Source organism: Ovis aries, chromosome 4 (genome assembly GCF_016772045.2).
Source record: "Ovis aries strain OAR_USU_Benz2616 breed Rambouillet chromosome 4, ARS-UI_Ramb_v3.0, whole genome shotgun sequence".
Classification (NCBI taxonomy): domain Eukaryota; kingdom Metazoa; phylum Chordata; class Mammalia; order Artiodactyla; family Bovidae; genus Ovis; species Ovis aries.
This window is the reverse complement of record NC_056057.1, coordinates 40,028,772-40,052,176: the sequence shown is the minus strand read 5'-3', so window position 1 is coordinate 40,052,176 and position 23,405 is coordinate 40,028,772. Positions and strand designations below refer to the sequence as shown.

General features: G+C 32.0%; 1 protein-coding gene across 22 annotated transcripts in view; it reads right to left on the bottom strand.

Annotated features, from left to right (window-relative positions):
* The window catches only part of CACNA2D1 (calcium voltage-gated channel auxiliary subunit alpha2delta 1), a 540,433-nt gene that overhangs the window by 59,001 nt on the left and 458,027 nt on the right, over nt 1-23,405 (bottom strand). For 12 of the 22 annotated variants that reach the window (XM_060414594.1, XM_027968542.2, XM_027968544.2 and 9 more), the window contains 7 exons: nt 16,307-16,385; nt 15,405-15,454; nt 14,155-14,244; nt 8,760-8,837; nt 6,737-6,811; nt 6,447-6,521; nt 3,123-3,179 (listed from right to left, as the gene is read on the bottom strand). In XM_060414594.1, the coding sequence (XP_060270577.1) occupies nt 3,123-3,179; nt 6,447-6,521; nt 6,737-6,811; nt 8,760-8,837; nt 14,155-14,244; nt 15,405-15,454; nt 16,307-16,385 (504 nt within the window). The remainder of the gene's footprint in view (nt 1-3,122; nt 3,180-6,446; nt 6,522-6,736; nt 6,812-8,759; nt 8,838-14,154; nt 14,245-15,404; nt 15,455-16,306; nt 16,386-23,405) is intronic. The other 10 variants (XM_027968548.2, XM_027968552.2, XM_027968551.2 and 7 more) reach the window with 1 other exon arrangement.

Here is a 23,405-nt window from a genome sequence, read left to right as displayed (position 1 = left end):
AGATATATGAAAAGCTGACTAAATAACTGTATAAATGTAGATTCTTTCATATATATTTTAAAGTAATAATAAGTAGGCTAGGAATTTGAGCCTTAATTGTGGCAAATTCTGATTATCACCAACTGAAGATACTTATATTTTGAGTCCTGTATTAGGTGGGACATTTATAATCACAAATCCTGTGGGAATATGACTTCTAAAGATCCACTTACAGCTTTTTTTTCTTTAATCAGGATGTGAAATGACCACGTGACATTTAAAAATTTTCTTAATCATTAAGTAAGGACATCAAAATATTTGATAAACAAACATATACTATTCTCTTGTAACACTAGTAATGCAACATGTCGTAGTAGAATTTCAAAGTTCACTAGAACATAAAATCATAATACATGTCTATAATTTTACAACTTTAAAAATTTAGAAACTGGATTTTAATGTTTACTAAATTAGATACCATCAATATGTTATAACTAATTAGATAGAAGTAATAAACACAAATTATGCCATATTAGTGCAAGGTCACTGGAAGTTAAAAAATTGCAGCCTCACAGGCTCTTCCAAAATATATTTGAATCACCATTATTTTGAACACTGTTTTACAACTGCTGACTACGAAAGACAATGCCAAAAATGAAATGTATTAAAATTAAATATTTATATCAAATGCTGAATAACACAATATACATAGCATGTTTTATAATAATGACAGAAATGCCTTTAGGGAGTAATTCCATTTAAATAATGAAAAATATATAATTTCCATGGGTTTTAATGAATGGGAATTCTTAAAGAAAAAAAAAAAAGAAAAAAAAACTGTGCCTGGCACATCTATTAAAAAATAATTCACTGCTTATGAAACTGATATCTAAATTCAGAAAGTTCTAGACTATTGAAAATAAGTATTGGATTGTTCAACAGGTTAAAATACTGATTTTTTTTTAGGCAGCATTTTACTGGTTTGGAAGTAAATACTCTTTTGAAAAGTAACATGTTTCTGAAGAAGAAAATAAAAATCAGCATTGAAAATAATTCTAGTCCTTTGCTTAAAGTATGAAATTGAGCACACTTCTATCAAAAGGAGACTCTAAAGTTGACAGTTATTCTAAATTCCTTACTTAAAGTCATATGAAATAAATTATCTTTACACAAACACCCTATCAGCATGACAATTTTAACTCACTGCAAAACAAAGTCAAAATAAAATGATAAAATATAAACATAAATAAGAATATCATCTTACATGCAATGGATAATGCATAGCATGACCAGACCCAAACAGCATGCATGGAGGAGGCATTATCAGGAAGAATTGGCAATATGAAGATCATGTCCCAATCCAACATATAAAGACACAGAGAGGAAAAGGAAATCATAAAAGAAAAATGTCAATGCATCACTTGTACTTTGTATATGGCAATCTGGCTGACCAGTTTTTAAAAGACTCATCACAAGTAAAGTGACAGAAAAATTCAAAAGCAGACTCATATTGAAAAGTACCAAGAGACGCATGAGAACTGAATCCAGTCCCTGCGTTCCCAATAGTTTCATTTTTTAAATATTTTAAAGTATGTTTTAAATATCCAACAATCCTCACTTGAAAAATTTAAATATAAACTAATAAAATGATTAATACTATTTGTGGAACTAAAATAAAAGGCAGAATGTAATGTTCTTAAATTTTAAGTTGAAATAATTAACAGCATTATTAAAACTACTACATAGTTTAAAAAATATTTTCTAAATTTAGAAGTCTTGTGTGGTTGCTAGTTTGCCATTTGAAGTTTCCTTAAAACAAAAATAAACCATTTTCCAGGTTGTTTTTTTAAATAATATCACAATATTTACATGCAATATTTGAAAATATCACAAAACTAAAAATTCACTAAAATGCACATGACTGCAACAAGTATAATTTAAGGTAATACACAAAAAGAAACATGCAAGAGGAGTAACATAAAACAATTTAATAAATCAAGAAAAGACAAATTTTAACTGTAGAGGAACATAAAAGATATGAAGATTGACACAGCGACATGAAATTCAGATTGTCACAGAATTTTAGAGCTAGAAGGGAACTGAAGTTTTTATTAATCCAAAGGCTCAGTTCTTTAGAATTCCCTGGGAATCTTTAAAGCTATTCATAAGCCTAGGGCCTATCCCTGGCCAAATTAAGTCAGAATTTTCAGGAGATGGAGCTGGGGATTTATATCTATATTTAACTTCCTCAGAATATCCTATGTAGGATAGGAAATCATTATTAGTTTCATCTTCCTACTTTTCAGATGAAGAAACTGAAGTACCATGGGGTTTAGTGCACTACTCAAGGAGACAATGTTGGTTATAAGTAGAACAAACTGGAGTTCAGTTCTACAAATTCATAGTGTAGCAATCCATTAATATCACACTACCTCTCCACTACAATATCACCATTTCTAAAAAAAATAGGCTTACATATGAAACCTTAAGTTTTATGAAAACTTAAGTTTACTGAACTTTCTTCAAAATTTTGAAATGCTCTTACTAAACTTTACTAAACTATAGGAAGAATCCTTTCATGATTATTATTTTTAGTGTTAATGTTTTAAGTTATTTTCCCACCAGAGGAAAGATTTTGCAAATGAGTTTTCCAGGCAATATTAATTTGCAATTTTGGACATTTTTAATTAGGTGACGTGAACTTTCTCTAACTGCTAACCCGAAAATATACTTTTAGAGATCCCCCAGAATTTTTGCTTAAATTGTGTGATTCAGAGAAATTAGATATCAGAATGGTATTTTTATTTCCACTTAGAAGTTAATTTTACAACCAATTGTTAGGATTACATGGATTTGACACTGATTTCACAATAATATTTAATAACCAACCTAATTTTAATTTTGTGATTACTTGATTATCATTGTTACATAATTTGCTAGCAGTCTTTAGTCAGCAAATGCATACCCTCTGCCATCATTAATAACATTTTTGCTCCAATTTATTGAGAAATTATGCTCATCTCCATCTCATGCTCTGGAAGCTTGCTATCAAGAAAGGCGGCATTAATCATATGCTTTTAGGAAAAGAAGCTTGATCGCAACTCTGATTTAGCAAATCTGAAGGCACTGCTAACTTCAGTTACCTGAACATTGGGTCTCCTTTTTCTTAAATTAATTGTTGGTATACCTATGCCAATAGGCTGAAGCAACAGAAAGATGGTAATTCATCATACTATATATCAACCTGGGTAAACGTTCTACCTTATCATCAATTTTGGTCAGATATTTCCTCAATCAGAAACAGGTATCATGAAGTTCATGATGAGTTAATAAACCCAAGTTCAAAAATATTTTTAGTGAAAAAATATGTAAAGCTAGTAAAATTACTTAACATTGTTTAAAGCAAAATTACTAATATTTTCCTTTTATTCCTAAAAAAAAAGTAATAAAGTAGGAAAGGAGAAAGATGCTTTCTCTCAGACAATTTTTATGCTGATTTATTTTATTTTATTTTCACATGCTGCCTGGCTTGCAGGATCTTAGTTCCCTGACCAAGGATTGAACCCAAGCCTACGGCAGTGAAAACATCATATCCTAACTATTGGACGGTCAGGGAATTCTCTATACTGATTTAAAAATAAAACAAACAAACAAAAGCACAAAAGAGGAATATTTTAGAATGTATATGATTCATATATGTTAAAATATAAATATTATAGGATATTGAAAAGTTCTAATCTTAAACGCTTAAACTTTGTGGCCTTGGTGGACTTTCCTGGTGGTTCTGTGGTTAAGACTCCATGCTTCTACTTGCAGAGGCGATAGAAGTTCCCCCTAGTCGGGGAACTAAGATCCTGCATGCTGCATGGAATGGCAAAAACAAACAAACAAAAACCCTCAAATCTGGGCCTTTGTTAGTGACATCAAATATTGTACCTATGGAACAAATAAATGGTGAATTCAATCATAACACTGTAGGTTTATTTTAAATATTGACTTCTAAAATGTAAATTATTCACAATTTCCTATACAATAAATATTTCTTAAGACTGATAAAAAATGAGATATCTAGTAAGTATAGCTAATGTGGTTATGTCAATGAAACAAAATGGAGGAATTCTAAATTCTATTCTGGAATAAAGGAGGATACATAATTCAGCATTTGTCAAAATATAGTCATGGTGGAGACTCTGAAGAGTCACTTTGAGAAGATAAGTAATGATTCCTTAGAAAATTAGATATGCAAAAGATTCACAGCTATTTTATTTTCCATTATTCTTGGCTTTAGGATACTTTTTCTGCCTTCTAAAAACTTCAGAATTGTACTCAAATAATTTGAATTAAGATTATAGTTTCAGGAGGAAACACAAGGCATTCAGCAAAGAATGTCTGCGTAAGATTAAATGTTGATCTCGCTAAAAAATAACGGGGACTATGGAACATGGTATTATTTTTCCATATTTTCACTGGTGAATTTTGAATGAAAAAGATTAAGATTAATTTTGCTGGCATGCTACTCTAACCATATTGGTCCTTTGTATTTATCAGTTTCTAAACAACTGTATTACACTGTATTATTCTTTATCAGGTTCTTGTATCTATCTGTATAACTAGTAACATCACCCACAAAAAGAAATTATAATATCTAACCTGTTAAGAATAAGCGTATTTAATTCAAAAGCATGAACTTCAAAAAAAATATACTGATAGTTCAAACATTTTAAATGGTTCTCTAAAACTATTCTTTTAATAATTTCCTATATAAAAATACAAAAAATAACATAATCCTGAAGAAAAATCAACCATTTGGGCTTTACTATGAATTTATAAATAATTCATATTTTGTTTATAGCTTTCAAAATTTTAGTAAATTAATTATTCCAAGTATGAGCCAGAAACATGTTTAAAGCATTCAAATAGTAATAAAATATTTTCCACATAAATACTGGTTATTAGTATAAGAATGTAGCAAAGGGGAAAAACTTTTCAAATAATTACCTCTAAATGATGGATTTATATATTTACATATATTCATTCTTCTCCTTCTTCTTTACTATTTTGTCTATGATATATTTTAGTTCCTCTGGGGAAGGAGTTTAGACTCACAATCATAAAATGTCCAGCGACATAAAAGTAGGGGTCCTTCACACTCTTCAGCACATTATATTATTATAGCATTTAAATCATGTTACTTATGGGAATATAATTTAAATATATTGGCTATACAACATAATACAAAATAATACTATAAAGTTTTTACAAATCTTAAGATTCAGAAAGATAAAAATTTTCAATTATAAAAAAAATCATAATGTTAGCCAATCATAAACAACTCTATTATAAGAAACTTGACATGTTTTTAAAGAGCTGTGACAGACTAATGATAACGTGAAATGCTTATCTCATATTTACATTAAAGTAACAACTTTAAAAATAATTCAGGGTGATCAGTAGCTACAAATAATTAGGAAATATGTAGAAAATGATGGATTTTGTATGGAAGTAATTTTCAGAGTGAGAAATAAAATGCAGACATTAGTTATAACAATAAATATGTTTTAATATTCAATATTAATGGTTCTTGTTACTTTTTGAATAATTTTTAATGACCCTACTTGATATCCTAAAATATCTCTAACATTAAATATCTATGCCTGGGGAGAAGGAAATAGTATGCACAAGTCTGCATAGATTTCCCTGAAGCATGGTTTAAAGTATCTTTAATATTATCTTCAAAGTTAAATAATAACTTGAAGCTGCTTATAAATTAAAAATAAATAAGGTTTTGCCAGCTTTACCTATAGATACATAAGTGCTTTACCTGGGAAGCTATTAATGAAAGCGAAATGAATTGGATGAGATATTTAGGAAAGCATTTTATACCCTGGGAAAACAGGTATAAAGATTTGGATAAAATCTTTAATGTATGGAATTTTATAACTTTCATATAACTCACTGATTAATAAATCCTTCCCAGTTACGAAGTCCATCTCACTGAGTTTTACTTACTCATTTCATACATATCTTTATAAGTCTGGGAGACGGAAAGGAGAGAGAATTACCAGAAACAAAGAGAGAGAGAAATGGCCTCTGCAGAGAGAAACATGAATAATGCTATCAGGTTTACAGGCATCCAGGCAACCGCCTTTACTGCCTTACAGCCTAATGAAAACACCAAGGAGGATGTGCGAAGCTCAGGCCCAGGAGGTGATAATGACTGCCTCTGAGACAGGACTACTGGTTAGCTGGGTACTGGATAGGAATATTGCAGAGCTAAGCTGGTAAGCGAAAATGAAAACTGCTTTCACATCTTCGTGTAACTGTGGCTTTGTCGTGTATTAACATTACACATAAAATGCTTTTTTATACTTAGTGCTATATAGTGAACAAAAAATGATGAACCTAATTAAGAACATTAATCATTAATTTTACAGAACACTATCACTGTAAACAAATTATAGACATACCTTTGGCTGAAGATTTGGATGTAATAAAACATAACCATTAGGATCAATTGCAAAATAATAGCCGTTGGGGCACAACTGAAAAATAATAATAATAAATTCTTAAATACATATTTTAAAGCATAAAGAAAGGTAACATGATATTATAACATTCTTTTAAGAATTCTTTTAAATATTTAGTAGCTTTGCAAAGATAAATGCACAATTTTTGAGAATTTCTTAATACTTTAAAGACAAGCTAAATTAGTACAGTTTTAAAATAAAAAAGATATCAAGAGAAAATTGCATCTTACTGTAAAACGTGGTGTTAGTCTTTTAATATCTTCCAAAGACACATCAACTCCCATTACACCAAGAATCAGCTGATTCTATAATAAGCAAAAAGGCAGTGTTTTTATACCAAAAATTGACACATTTCTATACAAAATTATAACATACATTCATCCTTTTGCTCAACAATGCTTGCATTTCACGTTAGATTAAATATATATATATATTTTTATGTGTAAGGGTGAGGCACTTAATGTATCAGTTTGCAGTGATTCTCAGCTGTGATTTTTCTTTTCCTTCAACTGTATTGTTATTAGGTTAAAAGTGAAATCCTGATTATTTCAGCTAAAATACAAAAAAATATGAAATTTTAAATTTGTTGCTTTTTGTACTAACTACCCCATAGTTTAATTGATACTGTACAGTCAACAGCTGTAAGTGGGGGGTTGTATGTATATTTGTGAGTATAAACTGACTTTGTGCTATAATACAATTCACAAATCACCACTTAAAGTTAATTAGACAATACCAAACAAAAAAACCATGTATTTTTGCTGCTGATAATACTAGTGTATATGTGAAAAGTATGTGAACTTATGTCTAATAAAATGGAAATTCTCACAACACTATTTCTGCTTGCTGTTAACTTCTAAATACCAAACAATGGGCATCACAGTGTTAGTTGCAAATCAAAGAATCCATGTGGTAAATTGTTATCATAGTCTTTTATGGGACATAAGGATGGAAATGGTGTTAAAATTTGGAATCACGAATCTGTTTTAAATATAGTTACACAAATTATAAAATAAAATGTTGCACAGAAAGTCATTAAATCCAATCAATAGTTATTATAAGCACACTGTAAACCCTGTGTAGGTACACACAGAATGAGAAAGTTAGGTCAACAGCTATGCTGTTTTCCCATGAACCAACCCAGAGCCAACTCAGAGCATGTTCCACAAATTTAAGCAATCCCTTACACAGTCTATATGAGGAGTTAAGAGAATTACTCCCTTCATGAGTTACGATAATTAGAACCAGCAGATATTTAAGAATGGTAATGGGCCCCCAAAGAGGAATAACCAATTTTTTCTATGGCCACATTATTAAAATAAGGAGTTCAACTGAATTTATAATAAGTGAACAAATAATGCTTAAGTGCAACATTCATTATATTATAAACTAGAAATAAATTTCCCTCAAATCAGGAATGTCAGCCAAAATATAAAATCGGTATTTAGTAGTTAAAAATCTTAATTCTCCTAGATTTTTAAATTCCTTCTAATGCAAGCTAAGACAAAGGAATGCAAACCTACTTTAAATAAAAAGTATTTTTTAAAATGAGATAATTTAACAAGCACAAGATACATATTTTTCAACATCTGTAGAACTTTAGGTTGGTAGCATTGACAATGCCAGTGCTATAGAAATAAGTATTTTTATGACACTCATTAAGCATTTTTCCTCAGTCTTAAAAACGAGAAAAACAGAAAGAGAACTATTCATTTAAATAATATCCTTAAGTTACATGATAATTAAAAAAAAAATTTGTTGTATGGGATTTGGAGGATAAGTGATCCTAAAAAGGTACCTATATATATCTGATACAAACATTACCATGTTATTTTTTTTTTTTTTTGCTTTGGATTTTTTTTTTTTCCTGAACTCCATGGGTATCTTAAATGCATTTAAAAATGTGCACAAAGTAGTACTGCCCTTTTATCATGTATTCCGTAACATCTTACAGGAAACCCAAATGAACTTTCTGGTCCAAGCAATAATTACTCCGAGACCCTGAACTTGTGTTCTTGTCAAGTCACAGTTAAATAGAGTTAAGTTGAATCTTGTCTCTGGGGGAATTGAGAACTTGTCCTGCATTTCCTTTTTCCCAGGTGGTTATCACATAGACAGCTGCTGACTTTTACTTTCAGCCTCATGAGACAGTTACGTTCTATGTATTTCCTTATAGAAATATCTTATCCACAATAAGCTTTAACGTCATAGTTTATCATTTATTATTATTAATTTTATCAATTAACTTTTAACCTTTAAGTTTGTCTTATTTTCATTTTGGCCGGTTATGTTGAAGACCGGAAGAGTTCCAGTAATGACAAGTCCCAGTTCCTAAAAATAGATTCACAGAAAAAAGTCAAATTCAAATAACAATTTAAACTTTGTCATTATGCATTAGTTTTTAAATATCTGACACTGTATTTTAGTTGCTTTATAAACAGTCATAAAAATTAGAAATTGATTTTGAAAGCTTATTTAAAGGTCAATGAAATAAATGTCTTAGAAATTAGTAGTATCTATTAGTCAGTTCTTTAAGCATGCAACATCTAAAATAATACTCTCAAGAGAGCATTGCAATAACTTTAAAAGTCAAATTACACTAAACCTTGTAGTAACCCTGTCCATCCACTCTTTTTTTTTCATAGTGAGTCCACTATGAACAGAGTGATATTAAAATATTGTTTCAAATGATTTAACTTTTCTTTTTTTTTCAGCTCCATTCTTGAATTTTTTCATGCCCTAAGCCAAATGCTTCAGGCTAAATCACAGATGTGTAGCAAAATAATATTATAAACAGAAAAAGCATGCTACTGATAATACATTTCTAGGATACTCTAGGTAAGCATTAGGATGTTCAAAAGAAGCAACATTGCTTCTATATGCTCTCCAAAATGAACGTTTTGACAAACTGAAATGATGCAGACAGGTGCAGTAATCAAATACGAAAGTCTAGTCATGAAGCAGTTTAGTAGAGTAAAAATAATCACACAGAATTAATCAGCATGTAGATAATTTCATATGTTACATGAATACACAGAGATTAGTTGGAAAAAACTGATTTTCAGGTCAGAGGTTGCATTTTATGCTTGTCATCTGCAACAATTATATTTCTGTTACAAATATTTCATGTCAGAATATTTTTAACAAAATTGCTCTTTGGGAGAATGACATTCTAACATGTATACTATCATGTGAATTGAATCGCCAGTCTATGTCTGATGCAGGATGCAGCATGCTTGGGGCTGGTGCATGGGGATGACCCAGAAAGATGTTATGGGGAGGGGAGGTGGGAGGGGGTTCATGTTTGGGAATGCATGTAAGAATTAAAGATTTTAAAATTTAAAAAATAAAAAACTAAAAAAAAAAAAAAAAAGAAAAACATAAAAAAAATAATTTAAAAATTATTGTTGAAAATTCTGAATTTACTGAGAAATTATTAGTAATCTTCTTGTGAATAATGATTCCAAATCCAAATCTATTGACTCTTGTTCTAATTATAGAAACAGCGCAGTCTTATAAAGAAAATGGTTTGGGCCATGGTTTATTATTAATTATACACATGGGAAGCTCAAAAACAGTAGAAACTGAATTAGTGGGAAAGGACAATCATACACTTTCAGCAGAACAAGGTATCAAATTATTTGGGACCAAGAAAATTAAGGAAATGACGACACATAGATGGCTGCATGATAGATATGTTGACTTTGTATTTAGTATTAAGGAAGAAAATTTGACCATGAAAACATCCTTAATTGAATATGTGAATTAATATCTGCAATGAAAACTTTCCACCTCAACAGTGTCAGATTATAGATAATTTATAAACCTAGTATCCAAAAGACACCAAAATCCATGGATATTCAAGTCCCTTATATAAACTGGGTACTATTTAAATATAACTCATGCTCATTCTTCCAGACTTCAAATCATCTCTATATAACTTACAATACCTTTTACAATGCAAAAAGGTAAAGTAAAGTGGAAGTCGCTCAGTCATGTCTGATTCTTTGCAACCCTATGGACTGTAAAGCCTACTAGGCTCCTCAGTCCATGAAATTCTCCAGGCAAGAATATTGGAGTGGGCTGCCACTTCCTTCTCCAAGGGATTTTCCTGACCCAGGGATGGAACTGGGTCTCCTGTATTGCAGGCAGATTCTTTACCATCTGAGACATCAGGAAAGCCCCTTACAATGCAAATACCATATAAACAGTTGTAAATACAATGTAGACGTTATGCAAACATTATGCCAGTGCCTGGCAAAATCAAGTTTTGCTTTTTAGAACTTTCTGAATCTTTTTCCTAAATATTTTCAATCTGCAATGGTTGTACCTATAGACACAGGACACAGATATGGAGGACCAACTGTGTATATATTGAGTATATGCACAGTTTTAGGAATGGTAACATGGCTTAAAGCTCAACACTCAGAAAACTAAGATCATGGCATCTGGTCCCATCACTTCATGGAAAATAGATAGGGAAACAGTGGAAACAGTGTCAGACTTTATTTTTTGGGCTCCAAAATCACTGCAGACAGTGATTGCAGCCATGAAATTAAAAGACACTTACTCCTTGGAAGAAAAGTTATGACCAACCTAGATAGCATATTCAAAAGCAGAGACATTACTTTGCCGACTAAGGTCCATTTAGTCAAGGCTATGGTTTTTCCAGTAGTCATGTATGGATGTGAGAGTTGGACAGTGAAGAAAGCTGAGCGTCGAAGAATTGATGCTTTTGAACTGTGGTGTCGGAGAAGACTCTTGAGAGTCCCTTGGACTGCAAGGAGATCCAACCAGTCCATTCTAAAGGAGATCAGCCCTGGGATTTCTTTGGAAGGAATGATGCTAAAGCTGAAGCTCCAGTACTTTGGCCACCTCGTGCAAAGAGTTGACTCATTGGAAAAGACTCTGATGCTGGGAGGGATTGGGGGCAGGAGAAGAAGGGGATGACAGAGGATGAGATGGCTGGATGGCATCACCGACTCGATGTGAGTTTGAGTGAACTCCGGGAGTTGGTGATGGACAGGGAGGCCTGGCGTGCTGCAATTCATGGGGTCACAAAGAGTCGGACACGACTGAGCGACTGAACTAACTAACATGGCATAAACAGAAGCAATCTTTTTCTTTGCATCACTTTCACATTGACACAGAATACAATAAATTTTTTCTAAATATGGTAATATGTGCTCCCAAAGGAGATACAAGGCTTCTAACATATTAGACAAACTTATAGATATAAACTGCACTCAATTCCAAGGCACTGTGCAAGTTTCTAGAGAACTAAGAAGAGAAATAAAACAAGGTATCTGCTCTCTTGGAATTTATTTGATATTTATTTTCGAGAGCAATTCTTTTCATCTAAAGAATCTTACTTTATCTCCCAAATAAAATGAATCCTCCACAATACAGTCCCAGTCTTGGTTCTAGTCTGATCTTCCATTATCTGCAAAAGTGACCAAACTATCATCCTTTCAATATACATAGCACTTGTCCAATTTTCATACTGCTACACATCACCAATTGTAGAAACCTTATGTAGACTCATATATTTAGCTAAAACAACACCATCTTTTTAACCTTATTCTATCACCAAATATGTGACCTCTTTCTTCTGATTTTGAGTTCTTTTCACTTTTCTCATTATGTTTATTATATTTTGTCTTGCAATATTTTACCTTTCTTTAAAAAAATAGCTGTGAATCTGACCAGATTATTTTTTGAATGTGTTATGTGCAAAGACTATAAACAAGTAATTGGAAATAAAAATGGGTCATGTTTGAGTCTTAAGTTAGAAGAATGCACTATGTATCCACTGACCAGTCAATTAATGTGTCTCATTTTGTTCTTTTTTTTTTTTTTTTTTACATTTAGTCTCAGCTAGCAGAACAGCAGATTCAGAACTAAAATCGCTTCCTAATGTCATTTATGCTATCTGCAAGAACCTTACCAACAATGCAGACATGCTGGTTAATGAACTTCTGGTTCATAGGAAATACAAGAGGGAATAATTATTGACTCTTCCTATCATACTCTGTCCTGTGATGGATTTGAATGCATGAAACATTTTGACCACAGCTTCAGATGACCATGTGACCTTAAATAAATACGTGATGTCAAGAAGGAACACTGGACAGTAATTTTAGCAAGGGCTTGAGGTAAGCAAGCTTCATTTTATCATTCTTAGCGTGCAAGGCTGCTGCTAATAGTGACTGTTTTTCTCCTAAACTTCCTGTATATGTTTATTTTACAAGAACCAAATGATAAGTAATTCTTTCTAAATAGATTGCATTCTGCCCTGTGGGTTCATCACTGTATTCAGGAAAGTAGTATCAGCATATAATTAAACTCCAAGTAGGAAAAGGGGTTACTGAATCAGCATCTATTTTTCAGAGCTTACTATTTAAAGTCTCTCTGATGTTACACTAGCAAAATTGTTAATGAAGCCTTCTCTAATTAAGATAAGCATATGAATAAATCTTATTACTATTTATAACTTTCATATTAGGAAAGAAAAAGTTATACTAAAATATGATTTCTCAATATCAGCCCTATTGACATTTTGAGCTGAGTAATTCTTTTTTTTGTGTGTATGTGTGTACGTGCGTGTGTTGGGGGTGTGTGTGTGTGATTCTCTTGTACATTGTGGGAACGTCTAACAGCATCCCTGACACCTATTCATTGGATGCCAGAGCAAACTCTATCCCAGTCATGACAATCAATAACGCCTATAGATATCTCCAAGTGATCTGAGGGGCAAAACTGCCCCCAGTTGAGAAAGAACCAATGCTCTGAAATATGATGGCATGCCTATACTACAATTCCCACTGTGCAGTGGAAAACTTAACATGTTTTTATTTGTTATTTCACACCAGACTGTATCACTTCAAAGGGCTATTTCCATAAATATTTGGGGTTGACTCTAAAGCAAGAAATTATAATATGAAGAGGTGATTAGGTTTGTGATTGTTCCAGGGTGGGGTAAGATATTTGTTTATCTAATTGCAAGTACTTCTGAGTTTTGTTGAGTCTGGTTTAAGATATGGAGGCTATCTCAAATATGGATAGGAGACAGCAGACAGACTCCTGCTAGCTGAAAGTGTGAAAGTGTTAGTTGCTCACTCATAGTCTGAGTCTTTGCGACCCTGTGGAGATTCCCCAGGCAAGAATACTGGAGTGGTTGCCATGCCCTCCTCCAGGGGATCTTCCCAACTCAGGGATCGAATCTGGGTCTCCAGCACTGCAGGCAGTTTCTTTACCATCTGAGCTTCAAGCTTCTGCTAGCTGAAATCTACTTTAAAAATACTTTCTTCACAATTCTTGTTCAAAATCCACTAATGTGAGTTCAGGATTTTTTTCTTTTTACATAAAACTTCACAAAGTTACTAGAACGATCTTAAATTCAAGATTTGAGGTTTGAAACTCTATATCCTCAACGACAAATGAAAAATAACACTTTACATCTCTGGTTCTCTGTTGCACACAAGTCTAGATTTTTAAGTAAATTATGTAAATTCTAGCAAAGACGGTGCGATAGAAGGAATTCTGAAAGGGTTTCATGAAGAGAAAAAAAGAAATGGAAGCTAGAGAGAAACAGAAGTTAGCTGTGTGCTTTTGTTATAACAGTTTTTGGCTGAACAGCCAAGCTTACCAGTGCATCCAGGTATACGTTTGTCCACTGAACTTGCTTAGCTTTGTCTCCAGCTAAAACCATTGGTCTTCCCAGAACATCCAAATATTCCTATATAAAAACACATTAAAAAATTTAAGTGGTTGATAACTAGGAATGCAGTTCTTTAAAAAACAACAACAACAACTCCACAGAGAAAAACTTACCTAGAGTAAAAATGAAGATAGAATTAAAATTATTGAGTGTTAAGCATATAATCATTCAATTTCTACTCTGGGTACTCCATAAATGGTATGTCTGCATACTCAGAATTAACAATATTTGACTTGTATTATTTATACAATGTATCTACCACAGTTTTTTTTTTTTCCTCCTAACAAAACATTCTCTTTCTGAGGTACAGCCAAGGATAAGTGAAATAAGTTCCCTGTGAATTGTTTTATGTTAATCTAAACTATTTAAGGCTCTGTGATTTACTGGATGGAACTGCACAAATTTGAAATAATAAAGCAGCCACATACTTGTTTTCATATCACAGATTGTTTGGCTGAAATTCAAAACTACATTTAAACATATCAAAAATAAATGAAATACTGTGCCAAAACTAGACATCAGACTTGAATGCAGCTGCTGTTTCATTTCAAAACTCAACATATTCAGTATTCATTTCCACAAAAGCCATGTTATTTGGGCTAAATTTTGACTTAGTCTATTCTGTAGACTTTCAGTTATGTTTAAAACTGAATAAATGATTTCAAACAGCAATTTATGAATATTTAAATTTACATTTAAATTAACTTATTGGTTCAATCTACCTATTTAACAAGTATGTTTTCAACTGAATGGCTGTAGAAAAACCATCTCCTTGTTGTAAGTTGCAAATAATTATTGTTTAATTTTCTGTGTTGAACCTATAATTTGGGGAAACTCAGTTAAATGATTTGCTATAGAAACAAGTTGAAATTATATGATGAGATTGTTAGTAAATGACTTTATTTTCTATGATGTTTTTAAAATAGGAGAAGACAAACATAATTATACATCTTTGTCTGAGTTTCAGATATTTAAAAACACTTGGAACTTTAATGAAATAAAAACCAATACATTGCCATGATACTCATTCCAAATGTAATAGTATGAGTTATTTATTCATATAATACATCAATCATTTATTCATTTTCACCTATTTTCTTCGTATTGAGCATATTTAAAGGAGCAGAGAAATATCTTAGTTTGAAAAAACACTTTAAACAAGTTTTAAAAAACCATACCTGAGTATTGATTCTTATTGCTCCAATGGAAGGAATTTCATAATAATAACCTGAAATAGACACATATATACACAACAGATTTATATGTTTACATATTACGATATAATAAAATACACAGAACTATTTTATGGCTCTCTAGGAGAAACTGAGTACTTCTAATTCAGCAAACACTAAAATATCAATACCGCTGATCAGTTTGGAAAATGTGTGATTAACGTAAACTCACAGCAAATACATAAGCTTTATCAGAAACTTCACTACATTTCTTATATTGTATAAAATAAATGTCATTTTTCTAGAAAGCAGTAGAAAACCTATTATCAACAAAAATTGTTTTCATTGGAGAAATAATTAAAAGTATACAATGATGGGTATCTAATAATTTTATATTATATCTGCCAAAATATAACTTTGAGAATAAATCTAGGCTCTTGCTATTGTCATGTGGCATTGTTCAAACAACATTTTTTTCTGAGTATAAATGAAATATAGGTTCACTATACAAAGTCTGAATTATCTAGGAATGTATAAGACATTTAAAAAATAATTTAGCCACTCAGGAAAAAAGTACCATAATGTTATACTTTCTGATATCTAAGTTTTATACAATTCAGATATTATTTGATTCTTAATTCTTCATGCAAAGTTATATTTGATCAGAATCAGAATCAGTATAATTCAATAAAATGTAACACTATAATGTCAAAGTAATACTATAATGTAATGTAACACTGATGTCAACGTTTCTTGTGTGTTTTCTCTAGAGAAAACATATCTTATTCTTGCCTCGATTTAAAAATTAGCTACAACTTTAGAGTTTTTTAAATGATAATATGTAGAAATAACAACTACTAAATTCATCTTCTTATACTAAAATGTGGTCATGTAAACAGACTTGTTACCTTTATTTTCACAGGCCATCCATTGAATAGGTCCTCTGTCATAATTATGTTGACCAACTGAAAATGTGAATACACGGACCTGATGAATTTAAAAATGGGTATCTGTTAGGCTGCATAAAATTTAATTGAAAGGCAAAACAAAAGAGCTAAAATAAAAGATAAATAAAAGCATGTTTTTCAGTTAATTTATGTGACAAGAAAATTGAGGCTTCTAAATCACTTGGAAGGCATCAGAGAGAAACTACATAATCTACTCTAAATATAGACTTTAGTTACTAAATTTAAGTTAGTACTTAGGTGCTCTGCATCATATCCCAATTCTGTGGCAGGATCATGACTAAGGTTTCATTAGTAGAAATGGCATCTTTCAGATTCAACTCAACATCAGCTGTCTCATCTAGTTAAAACATACTATTCACATATCTATCTAGTTACTGCAAAAAAAAAAATCCTACTTAATAGGTACAAGGTTATGAAAATCTATATAGAAAGGAGGTCACTCTATGTTTAGTTGCTTAGAGCATTATACTTAATGATGGTTTCACTACTTTTCACATCAAGAAAATATTTAATATGCACATGTATGAGTATGATGTTAGTCATACGACTTACTTTCTATAAAGATGACTGGAACATATAAATAAATATTTTAAGCTCTGAGCATTTTTTAGAAGAATTAAAATATTGACTGCTTCTAATATGCAAATATTTTAAAATGTAATTGTGATACTGTTTAATTATTATAATTTATATATTCATTGGAAGGCACCGAATTTAAATAGTATAAAAGTATAGAAAATAAATTCAATGAGGTCAACAAATATTTAATAAAATGGTTACTTACACTGATTTTTACCAATTTAGTAATCAGAGAAAACCAATACTCTAAGTTCAACAGTTTAGCTTTTTCTAAAGATAAACATGCAGAAAAGCACTTTTCCATGAATTCATGGTCTGGTTTGAACTTTGTTAAGAGCTTTTCCCTAATTCATGTCGATTGACTGTTTGAATTGACATTTTCTAATTGTTTCATCTGTTTCATCTTTCGCATACGACTGCAGAGCACAAATCTCAAGAGATTCTACATCTGGTCTCTGTTCTTTTGCTGGTCTTGGCCACACAGAGATCACATCATAACAACCCTCGCCCCAGAAAGTACACTGGGGAGGGTGTTGTTTCACTTGTAAAGTTTCACTCAAGCCACTCATCCAGGTATGCCTTGGCTAGTTATGCAAGAAGCCATTTGGTGAATACATCAGAGTTTCAATCCCCCCAAACTGTAAAGACAGGTGACTGGTTCTAGCTTAACAGAAGTTGGTGTTACCCTCTCTTGCTACCCAAGTTGGTGTTACTTACTACCCTCTCTCCCTTAATCCTTCAAAATACAAAAATCTAGTTTCATTTCCTAAAATCTTCAATTGGTCATTTTGGGGGATATGCATTTTAGTGGAGTGTTGCTACTTAACAGAGTTAAAATTACTCCTAAATGGATTATTTTTATGAACGGGTTGGCCACCCTACTGATAATTCAATTTAATTGCCATACCTTAAACAATTGTCATGAGAATTCAGGACACGGAAACAATCCAGATGTTCTAGAAAGCACCCGGGGATCACTTTCATGATTAACATTTGAAAGCATGTCTCAAATTTTCAATTTAAAGCACTGCTTTGTCTGTTGTTTCTCTTACCACAACAGTATTCCAGTAAAATGGTTTCCATAAAGTACTTTCCAGTACAAGGACATAAATGAATAAGACTAAATGAATTATTATTACATATCTACATCCTTAGAAATCAAGCATTTCTAATAACATAGAGGCTAGACATACACAGACATATACCATGTGAATATTTTGACTGATGTTATTCAAACAGTCCAAATAAACACAACACAGGCAAAAAAATATACTAGTAAAAAACAACAACAAAACATATTGCTTTATTTGTTTTACTACAGAAGTTTTGCCTGACCCTAATTGTTGGCCTACATGGAAACCTCAGATACTGTTCAAATTAAAGAATTTAGAATCAGAGCTGGGTGTCAAAGTGTACATTGTCATAATTAATTATAATTTAATAAAAGTTTAATACACACTTTTTTTCTTTTTACTTTTTCTTCTCTATCTTTATTCATTTATCTCAGAGGTCCTTCCTTGTCTATTTGAATATAGGTAGGATGCATTAACTGATTTGAAAAGACTCTGATGCTGGGAAAGATTGAGGGCAGGTAGAGAAGGGGACGACAGAGGATGAGATGGTTGGATGGCATCACCGACTCAATGGACATGAGTTTGGGTAAACTCCAGGAGTTTGTGATGGACAGGGAGGCCTGGTGTGCTGCGGTTCATTGGGTCTCAAAGAGTTGGACACGACTGAGCAACTGAACTGAACTGATTGAATCATTCCCATATTACAAATGTATAATTTTTAACTCACTTTGCAAATTATATTTGCCTTGTGATAGATGTTTTTAAAGACATTTTTCTGAAAACATCCTCCTAACGGTTACTAAAATCTTAAAAATTACAAATTCATCCTTTCTATAGTTTCAGCAACTGTCTTACCATTACAATAATTATAAAATATTTCTAGTATATCTAAAATACTTATTTTGTCTCTTGGTAGATATACATACACACAAAACATATGCATGTAAATAATGATTTTATAGATTACCTTATAATTTTCTAAAATGACTTGATATATATATATTTGATTGAGAACAGTTTAATATAAATCATATCAAATATAAAAAGTTTAATGTAAATCAAATTTAAAATTTTAATTCTTTCTATGACAATGAAAAGATACACATGAATATTATACTTTAATCCCAGGTGCTGTACCCACGCTGACTTTTGTCTTTGCTTTAAACATTTGAATTATGTAATAAGATTTTAACTAGATTGATTTCATAATCAGGTGTGATACTCAACATTTCATAGTACATATATACAATGAATTGATGAAGTTTAAAAAACAATTTTTGAACTCTAACTTTCCACTTGGGAGTTTTACTTTCACTCTCCTATTCCACACTATATGACTGCCACCCTGTGGAAGAGTTAATGAACTCCAATGCCAAGTTTACAGAGGTGTTTGCTGTCCCCTCAGTCTGATGTTTTTCTCTTCTTTAAGTGTACCATTCTTCTTTAGCTAAACATTTGGGGAAATAAAATAATAAAGTGATTCCTTGAAATAGGCACAATTTAGAGACTAAGGTAAATTACATTCTCAAAGATGTGTATTTTCAGAAGACTTTTCTTTACGTGGTCTTACAGAAAAACAAATAAAATGACATTAAAAAAAAAAAAAACACAAAACCTTGAAACACTTAATGCGCAGCCACACAAGCTAAATATTTCATCTAAAGTCTCCATTAAGTAAATTACTTTAAATCAGGCCTCCATGAAAGCAAAGTCAGCTTTTGTGGAGAAAAAATTCCTTTACTTATGCCTAGTAGTACATTTATAATCACAACACTAGATCCATAGGACAAGTATGTACTGAAGACTCACTGTTCTAAGTGCAATATTCCTAGAAAATTTGCTAAATGATCCTGAACTGGTTGATGTTAGATAGGCTATGTTTTAGAATGTTCACTTCTGTGAGGGTCATGTATGAAACATACATAGCTATAGATGGCTTTCAAAAATATTTTTCACATTGCTGGAGCCCAGATTTCTAACAGAAATAATATGGGGAGTTAGAAACTGAATAAACATTGGACTGGGTTAAAACAGTTTTAGGACTGCACTATTGTATCTATTACAGTACTTTATATAGATATGAAAATAAATATTTATTAAATGAAAAAAAATTCAATAGCTAAATGAGTGGTCTTAATGTTTTCCCAGAGGGATATAAGACACATTTTTATATCATCTGATATATAAATTAGTTCATTATAACAGAGTAGAGCCAAAACCAGAGTGATGGAAGCCTTGCATTCATAATTATGGGTTGTTTCATTACACTTATATCACGGCAAATTCGTAATTTTTTTTGCTGTTGTTACATAGTATTTTGATAAATGAAGATGAACAAATTTCTTCAGGCAAGTTAAAGTATGTATAATACACATATCATTTATATGCTATATTATTCCTAGAGGAAAAAAAATAATTATGGACTCATGTTTAGTTATATAAGAATATTCACAAAATTAACTGAAATTTGAGAACAAGTTTAATAAAATTAAACTTAACTAAAAATCAGTCTCTATTATTAGTTGCAATTTATATAATTTGGCCTTCACTTGGTCCAAAAATCATTTTTTCTCTGAACAGAAAATTATAATTCCAAAATGTAAATTTGAATTATAATTTACATGTTAAGCCTGACCTATTTGACCAGAGAAAACTTTTAATTACCAGCAAATTGGGTCACTGATTTGCTTCTTAAAATACACTATTGATGTATCCTTTAGTTCTAGACTTCTGTTACTCTGCTTTTTATTTTGTCTTGTTTGTTGAAGACAAAAATACTTGTCTTCAATTAAGATTTTTCCAAAACCACAGGGTCAACCTATTTTAAAAGTCATAGGAATTTCTTGTTTCCCAGCAGAACCCAGTTACTGGAAACTGTCACCTCAACAATTATCAGTTACCCAGAGTTCAAGTTTAATTTACAATAGGCAAATCTCCAAGGAATAATGGAAATGAGACTATGAAGAAAGAAAGCCAATAAAACTAAAATAAAAACTTCAGCTATCGAATCTTGTTAGAAAAACGATGTCAGAAACGGGTTTTATTAATTTACTGTGTGTACTAAAATTTTTGGCAATAAGCCTATAAAAATACTAGATTGGACTGAATATTTTAGGAGAAAATTCTACAGTAGTTTTCATAATTCACAAGTATACCAGGATCCACAGCGTTTAAAATAACCGACATCTCTAGGCTTATAGCATTATGAAATAAATAAAAATGTCCAAATGTACCTTTCACACTTAATTTATTTTATAAAGCCCAGTGATCTGAAAGGTTCTTGCAAGTCTGCAAAGATTTGATGGCTTAGGTTTAATCCATTTTAGCTTCTTAAAGCTGTGAGAAGCATGTTCCTTAGTGGTGAAGTCTTGCTATCCGACTAGAAGGAAGGATCCTGGGTGGGCAAATGATGACTGGCATGGCCCCAAGGCTGCCCTGGAGAGAGAGATACAGGACTAGCCAGCACACTCCACATGAGGTTATGAAATTTGGACTGCTGAACATTTAAATGATTGATTTTGCCACTTAGTAGCTGTATAGCTTTCAGCAAGCTCGTTAAACTTCTCAAATTTTGGTTTTCTTATTTCCAAAATGGGGACGATGTTGATGGTGATAAAAACCTTTTTATCATATGGCTATTACAACTGTGAATGAAGTGATACATAAAAAGCTTTTGTATTATATGGAAAGTTATAAGCACAATAAATATTAGCTATAGTAATAAAGATGACATCATGATGATGACTACAATGTCTTCTATAGTCAAACCATCAGAATTCAGTGAGGTAACATTTTCCATTTTCACGCCTCAAAAAGAACTTAACTTGAAATAATACCTTCCCAGAGGGACAAATTTTATTTGCTCTACTGCATCTAAGATTAAACTCCAAAGAAAAAGATACTGTCTAAATGCCGCTGTGTCCATATAAGATATGCCTGTATGGCATTTCCCAGGGCCTGACAAAGGAACAAATTTAGTAAGTGACCTGTGAGTTTGTTTCAGTAAATCACACCGAGCAACTTTAAAAAGGAAAAGGAAATGCAGTAGTTTTTGCTTACATGATCTTAAAGACCTAGCTGATCTCTCTCTTACATGTCTTGCATGTGGGTATATAACAAAGATACATGCCCTTGGGATTATGGTCGTGTTTAAAAATGTTAACAATTACAATAAATCATCCTTGCATATTAAGATTATAAGGGAGTAAGTTCAGGTTCCCCTTCTATCTGCATGCACTGACAGGATTTGATAACAGAGAAAGAAGCTATGGATACATTTCATTTCTAAGCAATTTAGCTCTGCAGAGAAGACTGTCAGCTGAGAGGTCACAACATAAGTGATATAGTTATTTCAGATGTTCCTCTTGGGTAACGCTAAATACTTCACTGACACAAATAATGAGAATACTCATGAAGAACTATGTGTTGGACTGATCAGTATGAAAGGAGAGGTGGCATCAATACAATCGTTTTTTATATGAACTTAAGTCCCCCTAATTGTAAAATGGCATATGCAAGGGTGGAACATTAATTTTACTCTACATTCCACTTTCGCCTTCTCATACTGTTTATGGGTTCAAAGAATGTTCAAACTACTGCACAACTGCACTCATTTCACATGCTAGCAAGGTAATGTTCAGTCCTCCAAAGCTAGGCTTCAACAGTAAGTGAACCGAGAACTTCCAGATGTACAAGATGGATTCAGAAAAGGCAGATGAAACAGAGATCAAATTGCAACATCTATGGGATCATAGAAAAAGCTAGAGAATTCCAGAAGAACATCTACTCCTGCTTCATTGACTATGCTTATGCCTTTGACTTTGTCGATCACAATGAACTGTAGAAAATTCTTAAAGAGATGGGAATACCAGACCACCTTACCTACCTCCTGAGAAACCTGTATGCAGGTAAAGAAGAACCAGTCATGGAACAATGGACTGGTTCAAAATTGAGAAAGAAGTATGTCAAGGCTGTATATTGTCACCCTGTTTATTTAAATTCTATGCAGAGTACATCATGTGAAATGCTGGGCTGAATGAAGCACAAGCCAGAATCAAGATTGTGGGGAGAAATAGCAATATCCTCAGATACAAAGATGATATCACCCTTATGGCAGAAAGCAAAGATCTAAAGAGCCTCTTGATAAAAGTGAAAGAGGAGAGTGAAAAGCTGGCTTGAAATTCAACTAAGATCATGGCATACGGTCTCATCACTTCATGGCAAATAGATAGGGAAGCTATGGAAACAATGACAGACTTTATTTTGTTGGGCTCCAAAATCACTGCAGATGTTGACTGTAGCCATAAAATTAAAAGACACTTGCTCCTTGGAGGAAAAGCTATGACAAACCTAGCAGCATATTAACAAAAAGACATTACTTTCCCAAC